Source organism: Callospermophilus lateralis, chromosome 3 (assembly GCF_048772815.1).
Source record: "Callospermophilus lateralis isolate mCalLat2 chromosome 3, mCalLat2.hap1, whole genome shotgun sequence".
NCBI classification, from domain to species: Eukaryota; Metazoa; Chordata; class Mammalia; order Rodentia; family Sciuridae; genus Callospermophilus; species Callospermophilus lateralis.
The window spans coordinates 56,896,733-56,920,475 of NC_135307.1; the positions used below are offsets into that span (position 1 = coordinate 56,896,733).

At 32.1% G+C, this 23,743-nt stretch overlaps 1 protein-coding gene across 2 annotated transcripts in view; it reads right to left on the reverse strand.

Annotated features, from left to right (window-relative positions):
- The window catches only part of Mdga2 (MAM domain containing glycosylphosphatidylinositol anchor 2), a 758,737-nt gene that overhangs the window by 200,299 nt on the left and 534,695 nt on the right, over positions 1-23,743 (reverse strand). For both annotated transcript variants that reach the window (XM_076848261.2, XM_076848262.2), the window contains exon 7: positions 4,769-5,098. In XM_076848261.2, coding sequence (XP_076704376.1) covers positions 4,769-5,098 — 330 coding nt within the window. The remainder of the gene's footprint in view (positions 1-4,768; positions 5,099-23,743) is intronic.

Below are 23,743 nucleotides of genomic sequence, written 5' to 3' on the forward strand. Positions count from 1 at the left end.
GTGAGAGTAATAACATCTTTATAAAAGATTACTACTTTTGCAATTTTTCTTTTATTATTTGAACCATCTGATCTGCATGAAAGTGTGAAATCTATTCAAACACAGATTACACATAAGTCTCCTAGCCACTGCAGATTCTAATAATAATTCTAATAAACATTTAAAAATTCTTGAAAACATTTGAAGTTTTGATAGAAAAACCTGTCAAATTTTTAATAATAATATATTTAAGGAACAATACCTATTTTCAAATAAATAATGTTAACCATGAAATATTCTTTTTAGGAAACTCTTATATCTCTAAATATGAATATATATATAAAACATGGGCTAACATTAACATTATTCTGCAGTAAAAGGAAAAATGAAAAAAAAGTATATCTGTATGATTATGCTTAGTCCAAAATTTCCTAGAGTCTATGCACTTACTCAAAGAAATACATATCCTCAATGACAATAGTACTGAGTATTTACTAAGCACAGTAGCCTCTCAAGGTTTTAACACTAATATAGTAAATATATCTGCTAAACCACCTTCAGTTCCACTCTTAGTCTAAAGGTAAAGCAGAAACCTATAAGTGAGGCTATAGAAGAGATAATCCACTGTTTTTTGGTGGACAGTGTTCCTTCTGACACTGTACTCAAACACTGTGCTCTTCCTGCTCCATATCAAGGACAGATACAACATTGCTTTTAATAAACATAAGAGTTAACTGAGAAAAAGGAATTTTCAAGACTTATTAAAAAGTAAACTTATATATGAAACCAATTCTGCTGAAAGCCAGTATGTAAAGTGGCCAATTAGACAAGAGGAAGCTGACTCTTTAATCAGAAAACTGTAAAGTTCAGAGTCTGTATCATATTTTATAAAATTGTGTTTTTTCAGTATGCCTTTTTGGGCATTCAAGAACTTTTAAAAATATATAGTCACTCCTGGCTGTACAGAAGCCTCCTCCAATCAAAGCATTCATTGCTAGGGCTTCACATGATAGTCTTACACTCACCCCTTCCTCTTACTATAGTCACCCTATAGAACTGTAGTTTTAATCAGCAGTATATCATGAGTTACCTTTCCTCTTTAAATGGAAAAAGGGAAAAAATCCATGCCATTATGTAAAAATGTGAGTGTGTAACCGATGTGATTCTGCAATTTGTATTTGGGGTAAAAATGGGAGTTCATAACCCAATCGAGTCAAATGTATGAAAGATGATATATCATGAGCTCTGTAATGTTTTGAACAATCAGTAAAAAAAATGTCTGTGTACTCTAACATGGGAGGAAAAAAATCCTAAAATCTATATTGAGTCTTATGCTATATTTGCCCACCAGCTGTCTCACCCTGGGAGTTCCACAGATAACCAGTCTGACTGCGTAGATGTTCAAGGCATGATGCACATGCTTCTGAGTTTACTATAAACTTGCACGTTTGTTGAGTCATGCAAAAGAATACATGAAAGCTAATGATCAACTAAGGACTTTACTATGGGGCAGTACTACATTTTGCAGCAAATCCTCCAAAATATCAAAAATCTATACAAATTACATTTATACAATGAATAACAAATAAGTAATGATACTTTATGGATCTGAATTTAACTGTTACAAACATTTTATTCTAAGGTTCACCAGCACTTTTCATTAAGTATGTGAAGAAATTTTATTTTACAAAATTGAATTATTATAATTGTATAAAAATTAATTATTTAATTTTGATATGTTTAGAACAATTATTATACTGTAGTTTTCCCTTTACCAGCAGTCTAGCCACATACTATATATTTTCAGTAATGAACATTATAAAATTAGAACAAATCAATATAATTTATGGTAATATTAATTAATAACCTAAAATAGATGCAATAAATAAGTACTTGAATATTCCTGGAACTTTCTACATCCTACATATTTTGTCCAACATATCTTCCATGGTCAGTTCCACAATGCTGCTTCTATCAGGATTTATCTCAGATGCCATTTCTCTGAAATTTTCCTACATCTACATTGGCAAAAGCATTCAACATACCTATGGAAGTTGAAACAAACTTAAAGCACACTATGCATTTGCTACATATAACCTCTAGTTTCCATATAATCTGTTTTGACAACTCAGATTAAAACTGCCTAAGGGCAAGGCACATTTTCATTATCACCATAGAATAGAAAGCTAGGTGCATAGAAATAACTCAGAAAAGAATCTAAAAGAAACAATCTTAGATTGACAAAACAACAACTTCTCCTACTAAAGATGACTTGTATGATTATAGAAACAGGAGGGAAAAGTCTATAATATTGAACTAATGTGAAAATGATACAAAAATCCATGAAGATATAAAGTTATTGTTATCCAATCAAATGCATCAGCAAACTCCAAAATGTATGAAGCATCCCCACAGTTTAACATTAAGTCATAGTCTTTTGAAAATATTTTTTGTGACGATTTAAACCAGGATTTACATTTCTGGGATACTTTATATTTCTGTTTTAAAAGACATCTAAAATATACGTTGAAATGTGGTTCTGGGATTAAAATAATGAATTTCTACATTAGGCAGAAATGCTTTGTAGTAGCACATCTTATGTCTCTTAAGACATGGTAACTTCTGAGATTCAATATAAGAGTTTGTATGAAAAATGAAAAGTCTTAAAAATATTAAGAGCTGGCATGCATTTGAGCACCTGTAATCCCAGCTACTCAGCAGGCTGAGCAGGAGGAGCACAAATTCATGGCCAGCCTAGACAAATTAGGGAGACCCTGTCTCAAAAAGTAAAAAGGGCTAGGATGCGGCTCAATATGCATGGTAGGTAGGGAGACTCATGGGGTAGTGTTTGGCAGAAGATTCAATGTATTTCTTTTATCTACAGTATTGTAACCTTTGTTTACAAGGCAAACTAATAATAGTTAAGACAATTTGATTATATAACTAATCTCTTTTTAATAAGAGGCACTTCCTGAGTAAAACTTTCTCTTTGGTAATATTGAATTTTCCTTTTAGGGATTTTGGAAATTTCAAGAATCACTGTCGGTCCTTCTTTCTACTTTGTCACTTAAAATACACAGTTTCAAATAGACAATATAACTAGTGTGTTTAAAAGTGAATATAGGGGTTCATTCTAGGAGTAAGTTTGTGATGCTCCTTTTTTCTATTTTTTTTTTCCCTGTTTGTTTTTCTCTGTTTCCTCTCTGTTCTGTGATTCCCTTTTGTTTAACAGTATGTGAATCATGGTCTCATCACATGAGTCCTTTTAGATAGAAGCCCTGATTCTTTGGATACAGCTTTTATGTCACCGCTTCTGAAAAAGAAATAGGCAAACAAAAGCAGACAAGCAACCAAAAAACCAAAGTGATTCCTATAATTATGTATTAAATTCTGGAAAAGTACCCTTCAAGAAATAAGGACAACCGATCCTAGATGTACTGTTCTTCTGTCTTGTTCTTTCCCTTATAGGAAAGATCTCACATCACTGTCACTTTGGTGCAGTGTCACCTCACACACTAATTAAGGTAATTGGTTTGTATTTGCTGATTGAGCACATGAATCAATAACTGGGCATATTGATACATTTCCACAAAATATCCTAAATTAATTTGTCTGAAAATGTTGGCACCTATATCTAAAGATCACTTAGATAAAAAAAAAACTTTTTTAATAGAAAAGGAATAATGTCCAAATACACATACTTTTTGTCACCCAACTTTCCTTGTACATTAATTTCAGTGGATAAATATTATTCTTTAGAAAGCAGAACTGTGAAAAGTAAGCACATTTTGTCACCCTGAAGTATGGACCTATGTTCCTCAGGAGTAAAATCAATTCAGTGTGTATTGTGATTTGGAGCCATGAGAATGCACAGTGCTACAGGTAAATAATAACACACAAGAGTCAAATGCTGCCTGACTGGAAACCAAGAGCCAACTGTTAAGCATTCATCAACACAGAGCATGCCACTACAATAGCACTCTATGTTTGCCACACACAGTATTTACTTAGTGCTATATAAGAATCTTCCATTGAAATTCCATCTGATAATGGACTTTAAAACACATTCAAAGCTCACCTGAAGTGTCCTCCCATAACAAACAGCTGTGATTTTACTCATCTACAAATCCACATTTAATTTAGAGAAAATTAATAATCTATTTTCATTTTTAAGTTTAAAAGAAGGAATTTCACTTCAATATATTTTTAGTTTTAACTAATTTCATTGAGAACAGATTCTGAGAAGAGATTCTCCAAAATGTCACATCCAACTCCAACTTTAACACATTAATCACTTTTTTTGTTAGAAGAGAAATTTCTTACTTACCTTTTACTTAAATTTCTTACATACTTTTACTTAAAATTACTTTTAATTAATATATAATTAATATATCTCTCAGGATTTGGATTTAGAACTAAATAATTTCTGTTAAAATTTGTGCAAATTGTCTCAACTCTCTAGTTATTTGTTTTTCAATTTATAAATATAATTTTTAAGTCTACACAGGGTTCATTGTTAATGAGAGCATGATATTATTTAGCCCAGAAGCCTGTATCTATCTTTGTCAATGCTATTAATTTTATTTGCATGATTTCTGCAAAATCATACATAAATCGATATAGAAGTAACAGTATCTCACAATCTGATATTTATTGGGCATTCAAAACAATAGGATTTTAATATTAGGAAATTAAAAAGACTTTTTTGACTAAAGACTATTTTGTCCGCCAAATTTAAAGAAATTATTCTAAACATGAGCACTATTTGCATCATAAATATATTTCTTACCTGTGCTGCTGGATATATTGACATCAATACTGATATCAGATATTCCTCCTCCTTTCAGAGAGGCTACACATGTGTATGTCCCAAAATCCGTGAATTTTAAATCAATGATATCCAAGTTTGTTGTTCCAGGGGAGATGTCGGGGTCAGTCTGTGTAATAACCATCCGCTCAGAACTTCTTAACGGGCGACCATTTTTAAACCAACTAAATGTCAACTCCTCAGAAGGAACAGCTTCTACTTGGCAAGATATTTTCACCTCTCGCCCAATCTGGATATTGTCATCCTTGTGATAAGGATCTGGGGTGATCCAAAATCGTCCTTTTTTTAATGCTAAAACATAAAAATTCCATGAGGAGTTAGTGGTACTTTCATAACCTTAGGGATTATTAATTCACTTTAGGTAATTATTCCTGGGCTGAAATGATATAAATCAAAACAATATAAAATGTGCAGAAGGCTTCTTTAGGTTTCTAAATATTGTGTTAAACCTGAGTTAGGTAATTCAGCAATAATCTAAAACAATAAGCCATTTAAAAACTATAAACACTGTTTTTATAAATCAGATAACGTTTTCCTGTGATACAAAAGTACACTTTAAGTCTATGTGCAATTAAATTTCAATTTACTATGCTACTATTATATTTTTGCAATTGAATTTTGAACAAATGATGAACTTTGTTTACATAAAGACAGTATATTAAAGTTAAAAGTAATAACATGAATCATTTAGTCTAATACCATTTCTATGCCATTTTTAATTATTCCATAATTTTCTAAACAACTCAAATATTGTACAACTGTCATAGTAAAAAAAATTCTTCAAAGATTGTATCTTATAATGACCAAAACCAGTTAAGAATTGAGTTGTTTTATATTTATGAAGCATTCTCAGGTGTAGAAATAACGTGAACTAAAAAAGAAAATGAAAAGAAGGAAAAACTGGAAAAAAATTCAAAACATCTTCTATGAACTGCTTTATTCTGCCCTAATGGATGTTTCCAGTTAAAACTGTTTGCTAGCTCTCTCCTACAGATGACCAAATGGATCTCTCTGGAAGATGATTTGGAATACCTGCCATGTTTGAATCCTAAAAGTGGTGTTTTCTGGGTCTCAGGTCACTGCTGTGCTGACACTATGATCAGTAGTAATGACTGTCAGAGAGCTGCATCTATAGGCTTCTTTAGAGCCTGAACTTTGAATGACATGGCGGGACTCAGTATGGAATAGAGTTTGCTTCATTTTATGAATGATTCTTTTATACCCACATTTTCATTTTTTTCCAACATCCTCTTCAGTCTCCTTTGACATCATTATTTTCATATGATGAAATATAGCATATGTAGTGAAACACAATTATCAGAGTAAAATATTGATAAATCATTTTTACCATTAAAGTTACAACATAATGATACTGTGAAAAAAGACATGAATTCAATAGACCTGGAGATAACAGAGGCCTTCTAACTGCAATTGGGGACAAACTCTCTTTAATTTAAGCAGATTTTCCTCAGTCTGAGAAAGGTCAAGGAACACCATAGAATTCTGTAGACATGAGAAGAATGAACTGGAAATAAAGACATTTTCAAATCTTAAAAAAAAGTGTTGATTCTAAATTTCTTTATAGTCTCAAATATTTTTATCTGTTTTCTTGTTTGTATCTTATCATATGAGGAGAGATAAATGAATATCAAATTTAACATTTCTATTATTTTATTCAAGACATATTTATGGAAGTGCTTCTTGGGACTAGGCACTAGATGAGACCCTGATTTGTGAGATGAGAAACAAACAAAGAAAAAAACATGGTCCATGAGTATTGCAATTTGTATAACCATAGATTATGGCTCCATTTATTTACCAAATGCTTGTGATGCTTGTATGTAAATGTAAGAAATGTTTTATATGCTTAAAGAAGTCTGAATCACAGAAAAGAACACCCAAAATTATTGTTTAGAAAGTGTACTAAGCTTCAGTCTTAATGAAAACACCAGGATATGAATATTTTAATACTGTTTACATTTTTCCATAATAAAAATTCTACTTTTGAATCTTATTTATTCCTAAGAAGGTTACTATAGGACAAAATTAGGATAAATTGTGGTTTCTATTACTTAGAGTCAAGTACTTATATATTCATAGGCACTGAAGTACAACTTCACAATGTATCCAAAAAGGGAAATGTGATAAAAACATTCATGATAAATAATATTGTGCACATACAATTCAATGGACTCACAGTTCTAAAGCATATAAGAGCACAGAATATCCTTTAAAAAAAGATCTAAAACAATATTGTATCAAGAGCATTTACTTTTGTCAGTATCATAATACTTGCATGAGGATTTCTTTTCTAAGAATGTTCCTTATTCTGTTTCTAAAGAGAAAAGATAAACCTAAAAAGAATTTTTAAAGTTTTTGGATTTTACATATTATCTTAATAGTAACTTCATATTAATATTAGGGTACTATGAGGGTACTTAGAATAATTTACATTACAGAGTTTATGTTGGTGGCAGATAAAAACACACATCAGAAAGCTTGAATGCTTGTGTGATTAACATTTACTTACTATGCAGTCATTATTTTGTACTTCTGTGCTGTGCATAGTGAACATATTAAAGTGATACTGACACTGAAAGAATTATAAATTAATCAACCAAATTAGATGTATACTGCTAAACAACTCAACTGCTGATAAAAAATGTGAAATGAATATATATCCATGGCAAGTATTACCTATTCTTTTATTTCTGAAAAACAATTCATAAGACAAAATATTTAAGAAAAGATATTTATTATAGTTTAGATATGAGGTATCTCCATAAAGCTCATGGGTGAGATAATGCATGAAAATTTTAAAGTGAAATGATTGGTTGGGTAAGTCTCAATCAGTGCATTAATCCACTCACATGGGTTAACCTGGATAACTGTAGGCAGGTAGGTTGTGACTGGAGGAGTTGGGTCACTGGGGGGCGGGTGTACCCTTGGGGTATATATTTTGTTTTTGTGAGCAGAGTATACTTGTAGGCGGGTCCGCGCGCCATGCTCGCTCTCTCTGTCTCTCTGTCTGTCTGTCTCTCTCTCTCTCTCTCTCTTTTTCCTGGTGTCATGTCCTGAGCTGCTTTCCTCTGCCACACCATTCCCCCAAGATGTTCTTCTTCACCTCTATTCCAAAGCAATTAAGTCAGCCATCTATAGACTGAGACCTCTGAAACCATAAACCCCCAAATAAACTTTTCCATTTCTAAAATTGTTCTTGTCAGGCCTTTTGGTTGTAGCAATGAAAAGGCTGAATAAAATATTATTACTGATTAATAAAGCTACAGTCAATAAATAAGAATAAAAATGTTTGAGAGAAGAAAATATAATCAAGCATACTTTAACAAACTAAAATGAAACTTTATTGATAAGTATATTTGATCTCTGTATCAGACAATTCGAAGATTTGGCATAAGCCATTCATACTAGTTTTTCAACTGACACTGATTCTAAAGAGAAAAGCAGGGCAACTCAATCTGCTAACTGAGCTCAATTTAAGGAATATCAGAACAAGGGGTGTGAGTAATTTTACCAGAGAGTCATTTTTCTATGTTGGTTTTGTTATTCCTGTAACAACATAACTAGAAATGAGATGGTCTAAGGAAAATAAAATTCTGTGTGTGGATGACATCTGAAGAAATAGAGGACAATGAAATTTATTTAGTCTTTTCACTGACTTTGCTCAGAAAACCAAGAACATAGCTCTGTAAACCAGACAATAGTACATGAGAACTTGCAACCTAATTCTAGTTTTTCATTTCTATGCTATGTGGTCCAAGATGAACTATCTAATTCTTATGGGTCAAGTGTGTCATTTTTAAAAATAGGAGGTGATAGTATTAGGCCCCCTCGGAGACCCACTGTGAGAGATATTATTAACAATTGTGTTTGAGCTTTGAAAATATAAAGTGTTTAATATAGTTAATCAGCTGGGAAGCAGGTTCCTTCATTTATAATTAAACACTCTCTTTTTCAGTGAACAATTTATAGTAGTTCATGCAATGTTAATTTAAAGTCACTTTCTGCTACCAGTTACGATTTCAGACTCTTAAAATCAATCTGTGATTAGTGCTGAAGTATAACTGGGGTCCAATAGACTCAAAGAGACTATAGAACTAAAGACATTCTTTGGAAAAAGAGAGGAGAAATCCCTTTCCCCAAATGCAATTTCTTAGCTTGAATATTGAAAATCCCCTAACACCAGCCTGAGAGAACATTAGATTTGGTTTAATGTATCATAAATTGTGATGGATGAACCTCAGAAGGTACTTGTTTAGTCTGGCAATGCATGTAAAAGATTGGCATGAAGCTAAGCCTCTGTTCTGAATAATCATGTAGGAAACATTACAGTATAGCCATAGTCTCCCTTTTTTATATTTTGAGAATTGAGTGAAAACTTGGCTCACGTTCATTTCTGACAGGTTACTTGTAAGAACATTCTAAATACACTTACTGAGGTCTCTCAAATTTGAGATATATAAAGATGCTCTGTGAATGGAATTAAAACATACATGGAAACAAAGGCCATTCACTGTAAAATCTGAGTTGGGTTTGCTGCTTATGTTTCCCTAAAGTAAGAAGTAGATTTGTGCCTATGAATGTTGATGGCTATAGGGAAGACTTATATTATTTAAAACTAGATTTGTGTTGTGAGCTTAGGCTAGAGAGGCAGCACAGGTACTGGAAAAGACTGGACTTGTGGTTTCCATAAGTAGGAGGTGGTGAGAATATATGTTGACTGTAGATGTAGCCTTAAAATTATAAAATACATTACTTTTTTCATTAAACTATTCCATAAACAATATATAGTCTTCAATAGGAAAATTAAAAACATTTTAGATAGAATAAAAAAATGAAAACTGTGTTTTTCAATTTTAGTGAAAAAGCATCTCTTTTGGAAGTATGATTTATTAGGTGTCAGTTTTTGGACTTCTGCTAAGAATCTGTTTTAGAAGAATTAGACAAAGTGACCATGGATTACCATTCCAAGTTTATAAATGAATGAAGACTATTGGTCTCTCTTTCTCTATTCATTTCTTTTTTCTTTCTTCCCTTCTTTTTTTTCAGTGCTAGTGATGTAATCCAGAGCCTTATATATATTAGTCAAGTGCTCTACCACTGAGCTATACCTCCAGCTTTCATATATCATGTTTTATAATGTCAGAAGCATTCCGGAAATATGAAAAACTTATGAACTGTTGCTGAGAGAAATGGATCTAGAAATCATTATCAGTGTAATAAGATAAATACAAATTGATATCCTGTTCATTTATCCTCAGATAAAAAGAATAAAAATATCTGTGTGAGAAATGAAGTGTTTTCCAGTAACACCAGATGCCATTTGAATGAACAGTTTGAAACAGACTATATCAGCAAAGCAACCTAAAAGATAGTAAACATAAGTATATAGAACCTGTCCCATCATGATTAGGCACCTATCGCCTTATGGGGACTTAACAGGTGGGGAGTGGGGCCACATTTTACTCTTCTTTATGGTCCCAAAATCCTAAATATGTTTCTTGTTATAATTTGTGCCCAATAATTTTCCTTTAATTTAATTAATATTGACATTTCAAAGTATTAACTTTACAGATGCCAATTGTTTCCAATCAGTCTGATATGTCCATTTGTCTTTGATTTTGTTTCATATTCTTGTGTGCGAGATGCACTAGGTGAAACAGGATATGAAGAGAGAAGATACGATGTCTTCTAGAATTTAGAGGATTTGTTGTGGGAGCAGAATGATACTTTTGAACAACCAGTATTAATGTAGAGACATATGTGAGAATGCAGATTCCGTACAGAATACAGGAGGTCTCACTGCAGTGCACTAACCATTATAATGCTCCAGGGGTATTACTTATCAACATTCTGTTTTGTAAATAAGATTGCATTTCAGGCCAAATTGCTTCTTTACATACTTGTGGGCTCAGTTGATAATCATTTCTGATGAAAGATGGAAGAAGAAGGGGAAAGTTGGCCTCTAGCACATGTAAACCATCCAAAAAGTATTTGCTAAGATATTTCAGAAATAGGTGAATAAGGGTGCTGTTAAAGCAAAGCAGAACAGATAAAGTTTGGGAGTTGACTATATGAGTAAAATATTGTTTTTGTGCAGAACTTTTCAGAGCATTGAATATGAGGACATACACACTGCCACATTTCTAAACAGGCTACTTGTATCTATTACAGAACCCTTTATTTGTGGAATATCTTAACCCAAGAGAAACTATCAATTGAAAAGAACCAATGAAAAGACTTTACAGTTGGGTTCCATTATTGCTGATGTAGGCACTTCCATTTAAAAGCACCACAGAATAATCAACACTCCAGTAGAAAAAAAATTCACAATTTAAAAAGGCCAAGTGGAAGGGGAATATTTTGAGTTTTTAAATTAAGAAGTATACAAAGGTATGTGAAGCTCAAAAACATTTCAGAGTTATTTAATAAGTCTATCTGCACTGAAGGCAGCATTCTTCTTTCCTCTCAACCTACCTGAAATTGTTTTAACAATTAATTTATCAGTTTGATCCTATTTTTGAAATGGACATTTTAAAACATGCAAACAGTATTAAGAAGAAACTCAATGCGTTGGCTTACGTACAATTTCAAACATTGATATCATCTGTTTAGACAATTTAAGACAAAATTTGATCTTAATTTTTTGAAATAATAATCTACATCATATGTTTTAAAAAGTATAAAGTGTTATTATAAAAAGTAAAAACATATTAAAGATTCCAGCAGATGGGTAAAAGTAAGGATTTTTTGTTGTTATGTTGTTCTTGTATAAAATTAATTATTCTTATACCCACTTCCCTTTATCTAACACTACAATGGCTTATCTATGGCCTGAATAGAAGCTCATTAACAAAGAAGAACAACATCAACAAAAACACTTTACCCCCTTTCTTAGAAGAGCTTTAATACAGCACCTCTGATAATTTCAATGTAGAAACAGATACTGAAAAGAAGTTGGGTTTGTATTTAATTATAAAGCATCAATTTATTTTGTGAATTTACTGAAAGCTAATTATAGCAGTTAATCATTCAAACAGTTTAAGAAAAGCATGGTTGAATTTTAATGTTCTTTTGAATGTCCTGAAGAGAACAACCATAGGTAAGTATCAGGGGCAGGAACTTAAGAAAAAAGATATTTTTGATGGGCGTAAATTATGCTTTTTGGAGTAAGCTCTTCCTTGAAGGGAAAAGAAGTGAATTAAATTAATAATAGTAATATCATCATTATTTTGCCATTCCTACCATGTCCCCACAATCTTAAGAGAAAACATACATTGTTCATAAATTACCAAAATGTTCTTTAGGTGCCATAAATAAAATGAATGTTTCACAGTATGGCTACCATCACAGCCTGATTTCTTTTTTTTTTTTTTTTAGCCTGATTTCTTAATACCAGTTATTTGATTAGGCGACTATTAATCAGCACAATTTTCAGGCCATATGATATTCAAAATTAATGAGTATTTTGAGTTCATATTCCTATCAAGCTAAAAATGCCCTTTCACTATCAGAATTAGAATTTATCCAGGGAAAATTATATAATTCTATTAGTTGTCAAAAATAATATAATTCTATTAAATAAACTGCAGCTTATAAAGACTGGTGCTAAATATGATTTCTTTAAAATATTTTTTTAAATAATATATCCTTAATATTTATGGAATTGATCATATAGCATTGGAAAGTAGGTGAAAATAATGAGACTGACTCAAACTAAAAATCTTCCATTAGATAAATACAAATTAATTTTCTGTTCCTTTATCCTCAGCTACAGAGAATAAAAAAAAAAAATTGTAAGACAGATGAAATCTTGCTTTTCTTCCTTTCTGTTTCAAGAGCTGTGGACTTCTTCTTTCCTAAACGATTCCTTCCATCTGCCAACCGTTCTCACTACCCTGATGTCCTACTTTCTTTCAGTTATCCATTTCTTTTGAAATTTCAGTGTGTTTTGTCTTCCATATGTCATTTCCTCACAGTAAAACATGTTTAGGTGACACTTGAACTTAATTTCTCTCTACTCTGTTAACTCTCACAATACCTGAGGCCAATTTTTTGGGTAACAGGGTGGGGCGCCACCTGGCTCCACTCTTCTGTCAGCCCTGCCCCACTTGAATATTGTGCATGGTGCTACTCTGGCAGCAAGGGCTTATGGGTTTGAAAAGATCTCTTGACCAATTAACCCAATGATATTTTCTAGTTCTTATGCATTTTTATATCATTTACATTTTGTACTTCACATCAATTTACATTATTGGCTATGTCCTCCTTAAAAATCTCTGTAACTAGTAAGTTATGAAATAATATTTCATAAAACAAATGCATGGATTGTTCTCCTTTATATCAATCACAATTATCATGGCATTCTTCTTATCTCATTCAAGTTCTCAAACAGCAATTGAAGTCAGGCTTGTAGAGAACACAGAATTTGTTTAAAATTTTTTTTATCTAATTACAGACCACTGGATTTTTCACTAACTTTCTACCTTACATTTTGCTGCCCAGGAACATGAAATTGTTTGTTTCTTGAGAAGAAAAATGTAATCATATCAATGCATATTTCAATATAAAGGAAGACTATGCATATATCATTTAAATATATCCTGTCATTTAACTTCAAAGAGCAAAGACAATAATACAGGTATATTAAATAACTAAATGTAAAATATCTGTATTCACTAGAATTTATGTACATTGTCTTATCCCATTTGGTGAGAAGATGAAGAGTCATTCAGAGACTATCTACACAGTCCCCACAGCCTTCTTTCTGACCCAAAGATCTGAACCTTCCTCTTCTTAGAAATTTAGAGAAACTATACATTTTTCTCTGTTTCTTTGAAATTTAAATCATCTATAAATCAGAAATGTCTTTCCTAAGGATTTAGGAGGCATCTCCAAAATGTAGTCATCCAGTTCTGAGTTAATGCTCCTGTCTCTCAGTCTTTCTGGTGGGTAGGAGACTAACTTTGAAAGTGAAAAAAGACAATAAGACAGATGGCTTAACCAAATCAAGCAATATCCCTCTCTCCTTTTCCCTTAGTTCCTTATCCATTTAAAAATCCTTTATTTTTATTTCATTGAGTTGAGTTTAATCACTCTTCTCAGTTGCAAAGGTTCAGCCTTTCTTGCTTAAACAAGTGTAATTGTTTAAAGTCCAGTGTAATTTTGCTTTTACACTATGAGATTTAGTCTTCTGCATTACTGAAATAGATGAACCAGTCTAGAAATTGAATAAGACAAAGTTTCAAATACCTAATGAAACCTTTATGGTTGAAACACACACACACACACACACACACATACACACACACACATTGCTTCAAGATGAAATCTCACATTAGTACAAGAACATTTAAGAATTAAAGAGGTTAATTTAATCTCTTTCTAAAGCTTTGCTTCTACAAAGTAATAAACTCTATTTAATTTTTAATGTCCTGTTGCTCTAGAGCTTCTGATAATAAATCATAGGAAAAGAATCCAAATTCCTTGGTTATCAACAAATGGGAGGATTACTAAAATTAAGTGTAAGAAACTCAAAATCAAAATGAACCTAATGTTTAATATACATGCCATAAAGAGAAATGGGTAACATTTTCTTTTTTGAAAATGTTCAATATACATTTTGAAAATGTTCAATGGTCAATATAAACTACTTAGAGCTCACTCTTCTTTAAGAAATTCTAACTCTTAGAGTAATGTACCCACCTTCATTAGAGAGTATCTAATAATAATTAACATTCTCATAATTTGGATTAATATCCACCAGTGCTACTGAGTGCCAATGGTTTCTTATAGAATCAGTATAGATAACAGTGAAGAGCAAATATTCCTAATTAGACTGCCTGAATTGTAATATGATTTAATCCTTGGCCAGGTGACTAAGAGCTAGAAAGCAAAGCAAAAACTACTAAACAATATAGAAAGCTGTCCCGCTCTTCTTTATTTCCTAGAGTTATTTTTCATTTACCCACTTTACCTCTCTTATCAAAAAATAACATATAAGCCTCTCACTTGTTTTTAACCTCTTCACAATGGCTTTGATTCCCAGCAGTGATAGAACCTGTAACAACTGCCAATGAGGACATGTTCCAAGGAGCTCAGGTCAACTTCTCCAGTCCATTGCTATGTACAATGACCTTATTTTGTTTCTAGCTTCCAGACTGATTCTATTTCTGCTTTCTTTGACCTGCAACTGGGCTCCTCGGTCCCCTCTCTATTTTCACAACCTGCTTTTATACCCATAGTTTTTGTCTCAGTACAAATGCCATTTTAGTAAAACCCTCTGGTCCTAAGCCTCTGAATTACAGTTGCTTATTTCCAATCACCTTCAATGTCTTTATTTGATGTAGCACTCTGGAGCTTGTGTACCACAATTAAACATCTTGCTATAACCAATTTTTTCCCTTTCTCTCTCCTCCATCAATAGCCACCTCCTTCCACATGATCTACTTCTTCCCTTTACTACAGTTTGCCATTGCTGTTGCATTCATCTGTTGTGGCATTTTCTCTGCAGTGTGTACTCAAGTCCAATCCAGTACACAAATCCAGATCCAATGTCATCCGAATTCATGCAATTAAAAAATATTTCACTGTTCTATGTCTGTCAGACCACCCTCTTCTGCATAATTGTTTTCCAAAATATTTTGTATTCTCTGGACTCTCAAACTTCCTGAAAACAGGGGTTCTTCATACTTCTGTCTTCCTGAGCATACTCTATTCCACCTGGTAGGAATCACAACACTTAGGTTTGTGGTAAAGAAAAGCAAACAGGATAAAGAAAGGATAAAGTTTTTCAAACATAGAGACCTGTCTGAAGCTACTTCCAAGTAGTCAGCACATTGATTATTATCACCAATCATTAACTTGAACAAATTTAATCAACATTGTCAATTATCAGAAAACTGACAAAATTTGTATATGGGCTATAGATAAAATAGTATTGTGTCAAAGTAAAATTTCCAAATTTTAATAGATGCATAACATTTATGAGGGAAATGTTCACTGAATATTTTGTGTAAAGTGGCACAATCTCTCCAAACTGCTCTCAAGTGGTTCTATAAAAAAATCCACATACACACTTTTTGAAATGTTTTTTCTAAAAAAAAAAAAAATGAGTTGATCAGTTCTTTGGTGAATTAGTGAAAAAAAAAATCAACAGGTGTGTTGCTATTTACACTCACAAATTTAAAATTTCTACCCCCAGTGATAACATTGAGTTTGTGCTGCCTATCTCTGGATTATTATCTTCATATTAAGCTAAACTGAAATTTTATATTTTTTAAATCATAAACAATAAAAAATTATCAAATAATGACATAAAATACAAAACAACAACAACAAAACATAGCAATAAAACCAGGCTGAGAAAATGACTTTTACTCATAAAATTTTGTCAAACAGATTAATCCTCCATGCAAAGGTAGAAGCCAATTAGTGATGGAGCATGATGTATCATCAATGCCTTTTGTAAACTATGCTCTAAAATATTGTAGAATCTTATTACAGAGAACTTGTTTAAGTTAAACTAAAACACATGACCTGCCATTCTGCAAAAACTCATAACATAGGAAATAAATGAAAACATATAATGTTTTGAATAATAATTCTCTAAATATCATGAAAAAATAAAAGATTAAAATGTGGAGCCATCTAATATATAGTATAAGATACTCTTCATTGAAACTTTATATATTTCCATAATTTCATGTAATTTATAATATAAAGGATTTTTTTTTACTATTTTTTTTACACCTATGTGGCCACATCTAACTCTGTAAAAACTTAGGCCACATGAAGACACATAAAAGGAGCTGCTAAAAGTAAAGTGCCATGGTTTATCATACTTTATCAAGGTAAGACATATTTCAACATACAATTATATATGATATGTGTGTGTATATATATATATACACATGTGTGTATATATATGATATATATATATAAATATATTTTGATGGAAACGATTTTAAACAACTTTAATTACTCAGACTCTCCCTTTATACTTCCTTGTTACTTATAAATATAAATTAATAAAATTAATATGTATTTGAACTCATGTTATATGAATGAGGTACATTTATTTTGGGTCTGCATGAAACTTAGGAACAAACAATGATAGCTTTTTAAGACTATTATTTTAAAGATTATCTCAAAATTAATTCTCCTGAGTTTATTCTGTTGACCTGGGTAATGAAGAAATATATTACCTTTATATGTTTTATTTCATTGTTATCATTCATGATTACAAACTAGAGCATTAATTGGAATTTAGTTTACCTGGAACTTTCTGTTTAATTTTGCTTTTTGGAGCTGGGTCTCTCCATGTTGCCTAAGCTAGTTTAGAACTTAGGATCATCATGATTCAGCCCCCTGAACTGCTGTGATCACAGTGAGAACAGCCATGCCCAGTGAAAATACTTTCTTAAACAGTATACATAATTTTGCCCACTGATTTTTTTTTAACAGATAAACGTTCTTCATTTACTAGTACTTCACAACAAAATTAAGACCTATCTAGTTGGAAAACATTATGTACTTATAAAAGGTTTCTTTATGAAATTGAAAACACATCACTTTAAGACCGTAACTTTAAAAGATTAAGCATTTTCAAGCACTTTCATCATGAAATTATTCTACTGAGTTGCACAGCTAGGTACTAGTAGGTACCTTCTGACTGTGACTGAAATGCCTCCCCTGCCTGGACTAAATGGCATACATTTTTTAGTTGGTATCAGTTGCTTTTTGGTTTCTCCCAATTTTTTTGTTGGTAACTTATCAGCTCTTATTTCTTACTATCATGGTCAGCTTAAAGCAACTACTTTAGTTCTTACCTAATTGGTTGTACTTCCTGTTTAATGAAAGTTGAACACAAACTCTATCATGTATAGTTGTATCCCTTTCCACACTTATATTTTTGCAATTCTTGATTTTCTTTAGTTGCCCTTTATTCTCAGTGTTTTTTCCTTTGGGCTTTTTATGAGAGTTCTGTATATGTGTGGTATTACTTTGTACTCTCTCTAATAGGACTTAGCATAAAAGTTAGTAGCTGCAGTTCATTAATTCATGCCTCACCATATTCTGAGATGTATTTAAAAGGCTTTCAATATTTATTATTAACATTTGGCAAAAATAAATAATCAAGTAAAAATAACTGAAGAAGCACTGATAATATCAAATTAGGAAAATAAGACAAAGCCAGAAATGATCTTATTTGATGCAAAAAATAAACAAAATAAATTTCTATGTATTTTCTTTTGATAGAAGTAAGCTAGAAGTTTCATATTAAGTATTTTAGCAGCCAAAACAATAAGGGTAATATGATGGGTTATGAAATTGACAGTACCTGCACAGTACCAACAATGCAGATGTACAAGAGAATATCTGTGGTACTCAGAAAAATGCTACAGTGTGGAGTAATGAACAATATATATGAACACTTTCTCCCAAAAGCACAGGGAGCAAATTTGGAGGGCTATATATTAAACATTTTCCTCAGCCTAGCACAGTGGCACAGGTCTGCAATCCCAACTGCTCAAGAGTCTGAGGCAGGAGGATTGGGAGTTCAAAGCCAGCCTCAGCAAAAACGAGGTGCTTAGCAACTCAGTGTGACCTCTTCTCTAAATAATATACAAAATGGGATGGGAATGTGGCTCAATGGCCCAGTGCCCCTGAGTTCAGTCCCCAATACCCTCCCCCCACAATTTTTTTTCCCCTCAGTTCAGGCTAAAACATCAAGGCAAGGTAAATTCAGCAAAGGGGAGAATGAGTCAATGATATAATATGACAGGGTAGGTAGGACATGTCAATTTAGATTTTAGCACATTGAGCATGGTGGCTTACCAAAAGTAAACATCAAACTACAGTGCCTGTCACATGCCCTAATAATTTCAAGTACATTATATCAGGGCAGAATTTGGGAATCTGGATTTTCAATGTGCAACACAGATTGTGATTTGAGCTTCAGGAGGAGAACTGCTGACCTGGAGGGACAGTTGAAAACATCACACATGCTCTCTTCCATATGCTCAGTATTTTTAATTAAGGCTTTAAAGATAATGAGTAGCAATGACTGAATCTTCTTCCTGATGGGTAACTTCAGGACAATTAATCTAAAAATGATGGTTTTAAGTACAGAAGGTCAAGTGAAGTCAGCAACCTATAAAAACAAGGGAGCTGAAATCTGACCAAGTTGAGGTTACCCTGAGTTTGTTCAAAGTTCTGGAAAGAAAAAAAATAAACAAAAATCCATATCAACATTTGAAAATATAAATCCAATTTAGATGTTAGGACAGCATAATCCACGTCTTATGTACCATGTTTTTTTTTCCCAAAATTCTTTTGTAAATGATTAAGATAAAGTTACATGACTTCATGTACATGTTTTCCCCTAGGAAAATAAATCATTTCAAAAGAAACTTTGGGGGGGAAAATGATATCTACTCAGTATAGCAAATGTGACATTTCCATTCCAAAATTTTCATCTATTTATGGCCATTTTCATGGATTAATTTAATAATCCTTGCTACAAAAACATTAGGACATACTTCTCTAGACAGCCACTATTATTTGATCAGCATTTGACATGCATGGAGAAACTCCTCTGAACTCAATCCTCCAATCCAACTGAAATTGTATATCCTGTGACCAACACCTCCCCAACCATTCCTTTCCCAGTCCCTGGTGACTACCATTCTACTCTGTGTGTCAGTGGATTCAACTTTTTAGATTCAACATACAAGAAAAAGGGAGGGGGACGAAGATCTCTTTGAACTTCAACAGTTATTAATCTTCACTTGACACAAACTTTCCTTAATGAAGTAACTTCTGTAGTTTCTATAGTGTTTGGATGATATTTTTAGCCATGAAAGAAGGCACAAATTAGGATAATAAATTATTGAAGAATTATATGGACAATGTCTGATTAACAGATTGAAAAATGCACAAACTACTAAGTGCTCAAAAAAAAAAAACCCCATACATTTAATTGTGTCATGGCTCTAATGTTCCTGTATCCTCAAATGAGAACCAAAATATTGATGAAATTGCATTAGTTTCATTAGTTGAACTTTTTAGATATCAGAATTGCAAAGGAATGATGCTTATTAAGCATTCTCTCATTCTGAATAATATTTAAAATAGTACTAACAGAAACTATGTTTTTCATGTTGGCACAAAATAATATTGAAATCCAGGCAAATCAAACATGAAAAACATAGTTTCTGTTAGTATATTTAAATATAGTGATAAGTTTCAATGATAAGAAAGCCAAGTCATTTATCCCTTTGCATGCTGTTTAACTCAAGAATAACATTTATTACATTCAAACTTTAGTAACAATTCTGATAAGAAGTGCCTTTAGGCCAAAGATGAATGTTGCCAAAAGTACTGTGTTATCTGGATCAGCTGTAGTTTTGCTCCTAATTTCTCTTTGCAGTCCACCTGGAATTCAATCAAATAAAATGAGGGAACTATAGGAAAGTATAGGTTAACACATTGTCTGGTTAAATTAAACCCACACTTAAAGAGTATTAGCTATATAATCCAGGCATTAGAAAGTCCCTTCATTATAGATAGGGAAGGAAAAAAAACCTTGCATATCATAGAGACTAAGGAGGGCAGAAATACATTTATATTGTACTTATGTTTAATGCAATAACTTATGGTTGAAAAGATGTCTGCTCAATTTACATAGGTAGTCACCAGTTTATAAGAGGACACAAAATCAAATTAATTGCCCCCCACAGAGGCTTTGGAAGGGTTTATGTCAATGAGGCAATGTAATTTTTGACTATCAGTTTTAAAATATTTTTCTATAAAATAAATATTGAGTTATAAATTGTTTTTATATCATTTATTATTTTTGCAAAACCTCTTTGAATATATATTATTGCAACTTGCTAGTTTTGCTTTTTAAGAAATAGAATGACAATACATCAATTTAAAAGTAGGTATTATGCCATTTTAAATAGTCAACAATCATGTTGTAATTATATTATAATAAATGCAGTAATCAATATCCTGGTTTAATTCAATCATTCAAGTGAAGGAAGAGTCACCAAGCATTTCCATGATTAAATGGTAATTAAAGGTTAATTTGGGGTTGAGGGTGTAGCTCAGTGATAGAGCACTTGCCTAGCATGTGTGGGGCCCTGGTATCGATCCCCAGCTCTACTGAGAAAAGAAAAGAAAGGTTAATTTCTAGTAATCTTGTGCTAGTTATTAATGAATGCTAAGATCATGGCTATTTGAAATGCTTAGGTCTTTGTTGCTCCTCAGTGCTGTATATATCCCCTTTTTTCATGCCCTCATCCCTTTCTCCAGAATCTATTACCATCCTCCTTTCAAAGCTGCACCTGAGCCGGTCCATCAGGGTCTCAGCAAAAGCCAGGCTCCTACCTCAGTGAGAAAAATAAATAGCATCAGGTATAAATTTCTGAAGTGCATTTCATACCAATCAAAGTTCATCAATAGCCTCATCCCTTTCTCTTCTTTTCCCTTCTGGCTCAAAATGATCCCTTGTCTTCTCTGCTGCTTTTGTACTGGGGCTTGGATTTAGCCTGCTCAGGCACTTCCTCTGCTCTTTCTGTCTCAGTCCTTTCATCTCCATCTTGCCACTGATGGACTACAGCTAGCTTTTGCACATGCTCAGGTATCTGTCATCTTAAAAACAGTCTTTCCCACATTCCTCAGTTCTCTTCTTCACTGTCAACTTCTTCATCTTCACAGTATTTTTCAAATGCCAGCTATTTCCATAATCTGCAGACACCAGGCTTCTGAGCCACCTCTCTGTTACATTACACTGCGGCATCATTCTCAGAATTGGGCACTCTCCGGCAACTTGTACCATAGCCAAACCTTATTTTTGAGTTTTTTTTAAATCTCTGAAAAGAGTGAGTTCTCTTTATACATGACTGAAACTCTTTCTCAATATTTTATTTTTTTATTTCTTACATATAGACAGACCTCTTCTAAAGTCTCCTTTCCACATAATTTATTTCATATCATATAAATGATTATATAATTTAATCTATAAACCTTTGATGATATTAATGATTTAGCTTTTAAATGTTGAAACACAGGCACAGAACAACTTCATGACAAGCTGATTCTAAGTATCAAAATCATAAAATATCAAATTTCACAGTCAAGTAATATTTTAAATATTGTTTCATGGAAGTACTTTTATAAACTAATATATTGCTCACTTATCAATGCAGTTTATACTTTTATATATAATTGTGTCTTTGTGTTAGCATCCAGGAGGTCAAGCAGAGAATTTGGATACAATGTTTTGAAAAATAAAAGTTTAAAAAAAAATCTTGAGTTTAGTCAGCAAGGGGTATCATAGTGATCTTATTTTTGGAAATGATATGTTCCTTAAATGACTGAATTACACACAATGCCATATCATATATTAACTGGTAACTGTGAATGGTTCCTAAATTATCACTGGAAAAATACATATCAATTAACATATTATTTTCATTCCACCGTGCCTACAATTAAGATATATCCAATTAAAGAAGAAAGGACTACAGATTTATTGCTCAATTTACATTTTTCATTAATTTCTGATTAAGCCATTAGCCAATTATTGTTTATGTGCTGCTTATTTTTATATTATGAAATTATGCTACTGTTAGCATTTTTGTAATGTAAATATATAAGTATATCAATCTATTTACATTCTATTACGGTTTGCTCCTAAATAATGAAGCAGTAGCAAAAATTTCCTATATCTAGATTAGCCTAAAGAGTATCAAATTTATGGTGGAAAAATTAACCAATCTAAACTCTTTCATTATTTTCTATTTTATATGCTTATAAAATTTTGTTTTCTATGTCCTATCATTATTGTCCTTCAAACACTCAAATTGAAAGTCAGTCTATTTTACTACAAATACATTAATGTATAAAGTATAACAAAATGAGTTTCTGTTTTTAAATTTTATTAGAGCTTTATACAACTGACCAACACTTTTTTTTTTTATTAGAAAACCAATAAGATTTTTTAAAGTCCATTTTGAAACTATCAGATAACAATTCTGGCAAACTGAACTTAAGAGGTCAAAATTCCACAGACAGAAAAACAAAAAGGTGCGATTCACATATTACAGGTTCCTTCTCTTAGAAGTCATTTACTTGTTTCAAACATATAGCAGAAGGCTGAAAATCCAAGCCAAAATTTCCAGCAAATAATCAATAATAATAAGTTGGCAGCTCTGAACAGCTATTATTTAAGGGTGCAGCAAGTAGGAGACAAATAGAACATTACTATTCCAGCTTGACTCTGCTCAGCCCCTGATTGGGTTGAGGCAATAAGACTACTATCTGCTTAGCATAAGATAAAATAAAACATACACAAAGAAAACAAGAACAAAGAAACATTTTTAAAGAAAAATAACATAATCCTGAGCAAATTTTCCATATGGAATAAATGGCATTAAACTAAAAATAGGACTTGACAAAGAAAAACAGAATGCTAACAGACCACAGATAATTAAGACAGAGGATTTACTAAATAGCCATCATTGAAATGCTTAGAAAATAAATGATAGGAAATGCTAAATGAAAAGAAGGAAGGTTTTACCAGATATTTGGAATCTACAGAACTAAATAAAATGTAAATTTTATAATTTAAAAAAATAAATTAAGTGAAGTAAAGAATTCAATGAATTTACTTAAAGTAAATAAGAAGCAACAAAAGATATGACAGGTAAATCAGAAGATGGGGCCATAAGATATGTATGGATTGAAGCTCAGACAAGGAAATCATAGAAAAAAAGAAATGAACATAGCAACATTGAAAGGTCTAAAATAAGTAAAAATAGAACAGATGAAAGAGAGATGGAAATATCTGCAGAAATTTTGGCCAGGGATTTTCTGAAAGTTATACAACAAACACAAAGCAAGCACATA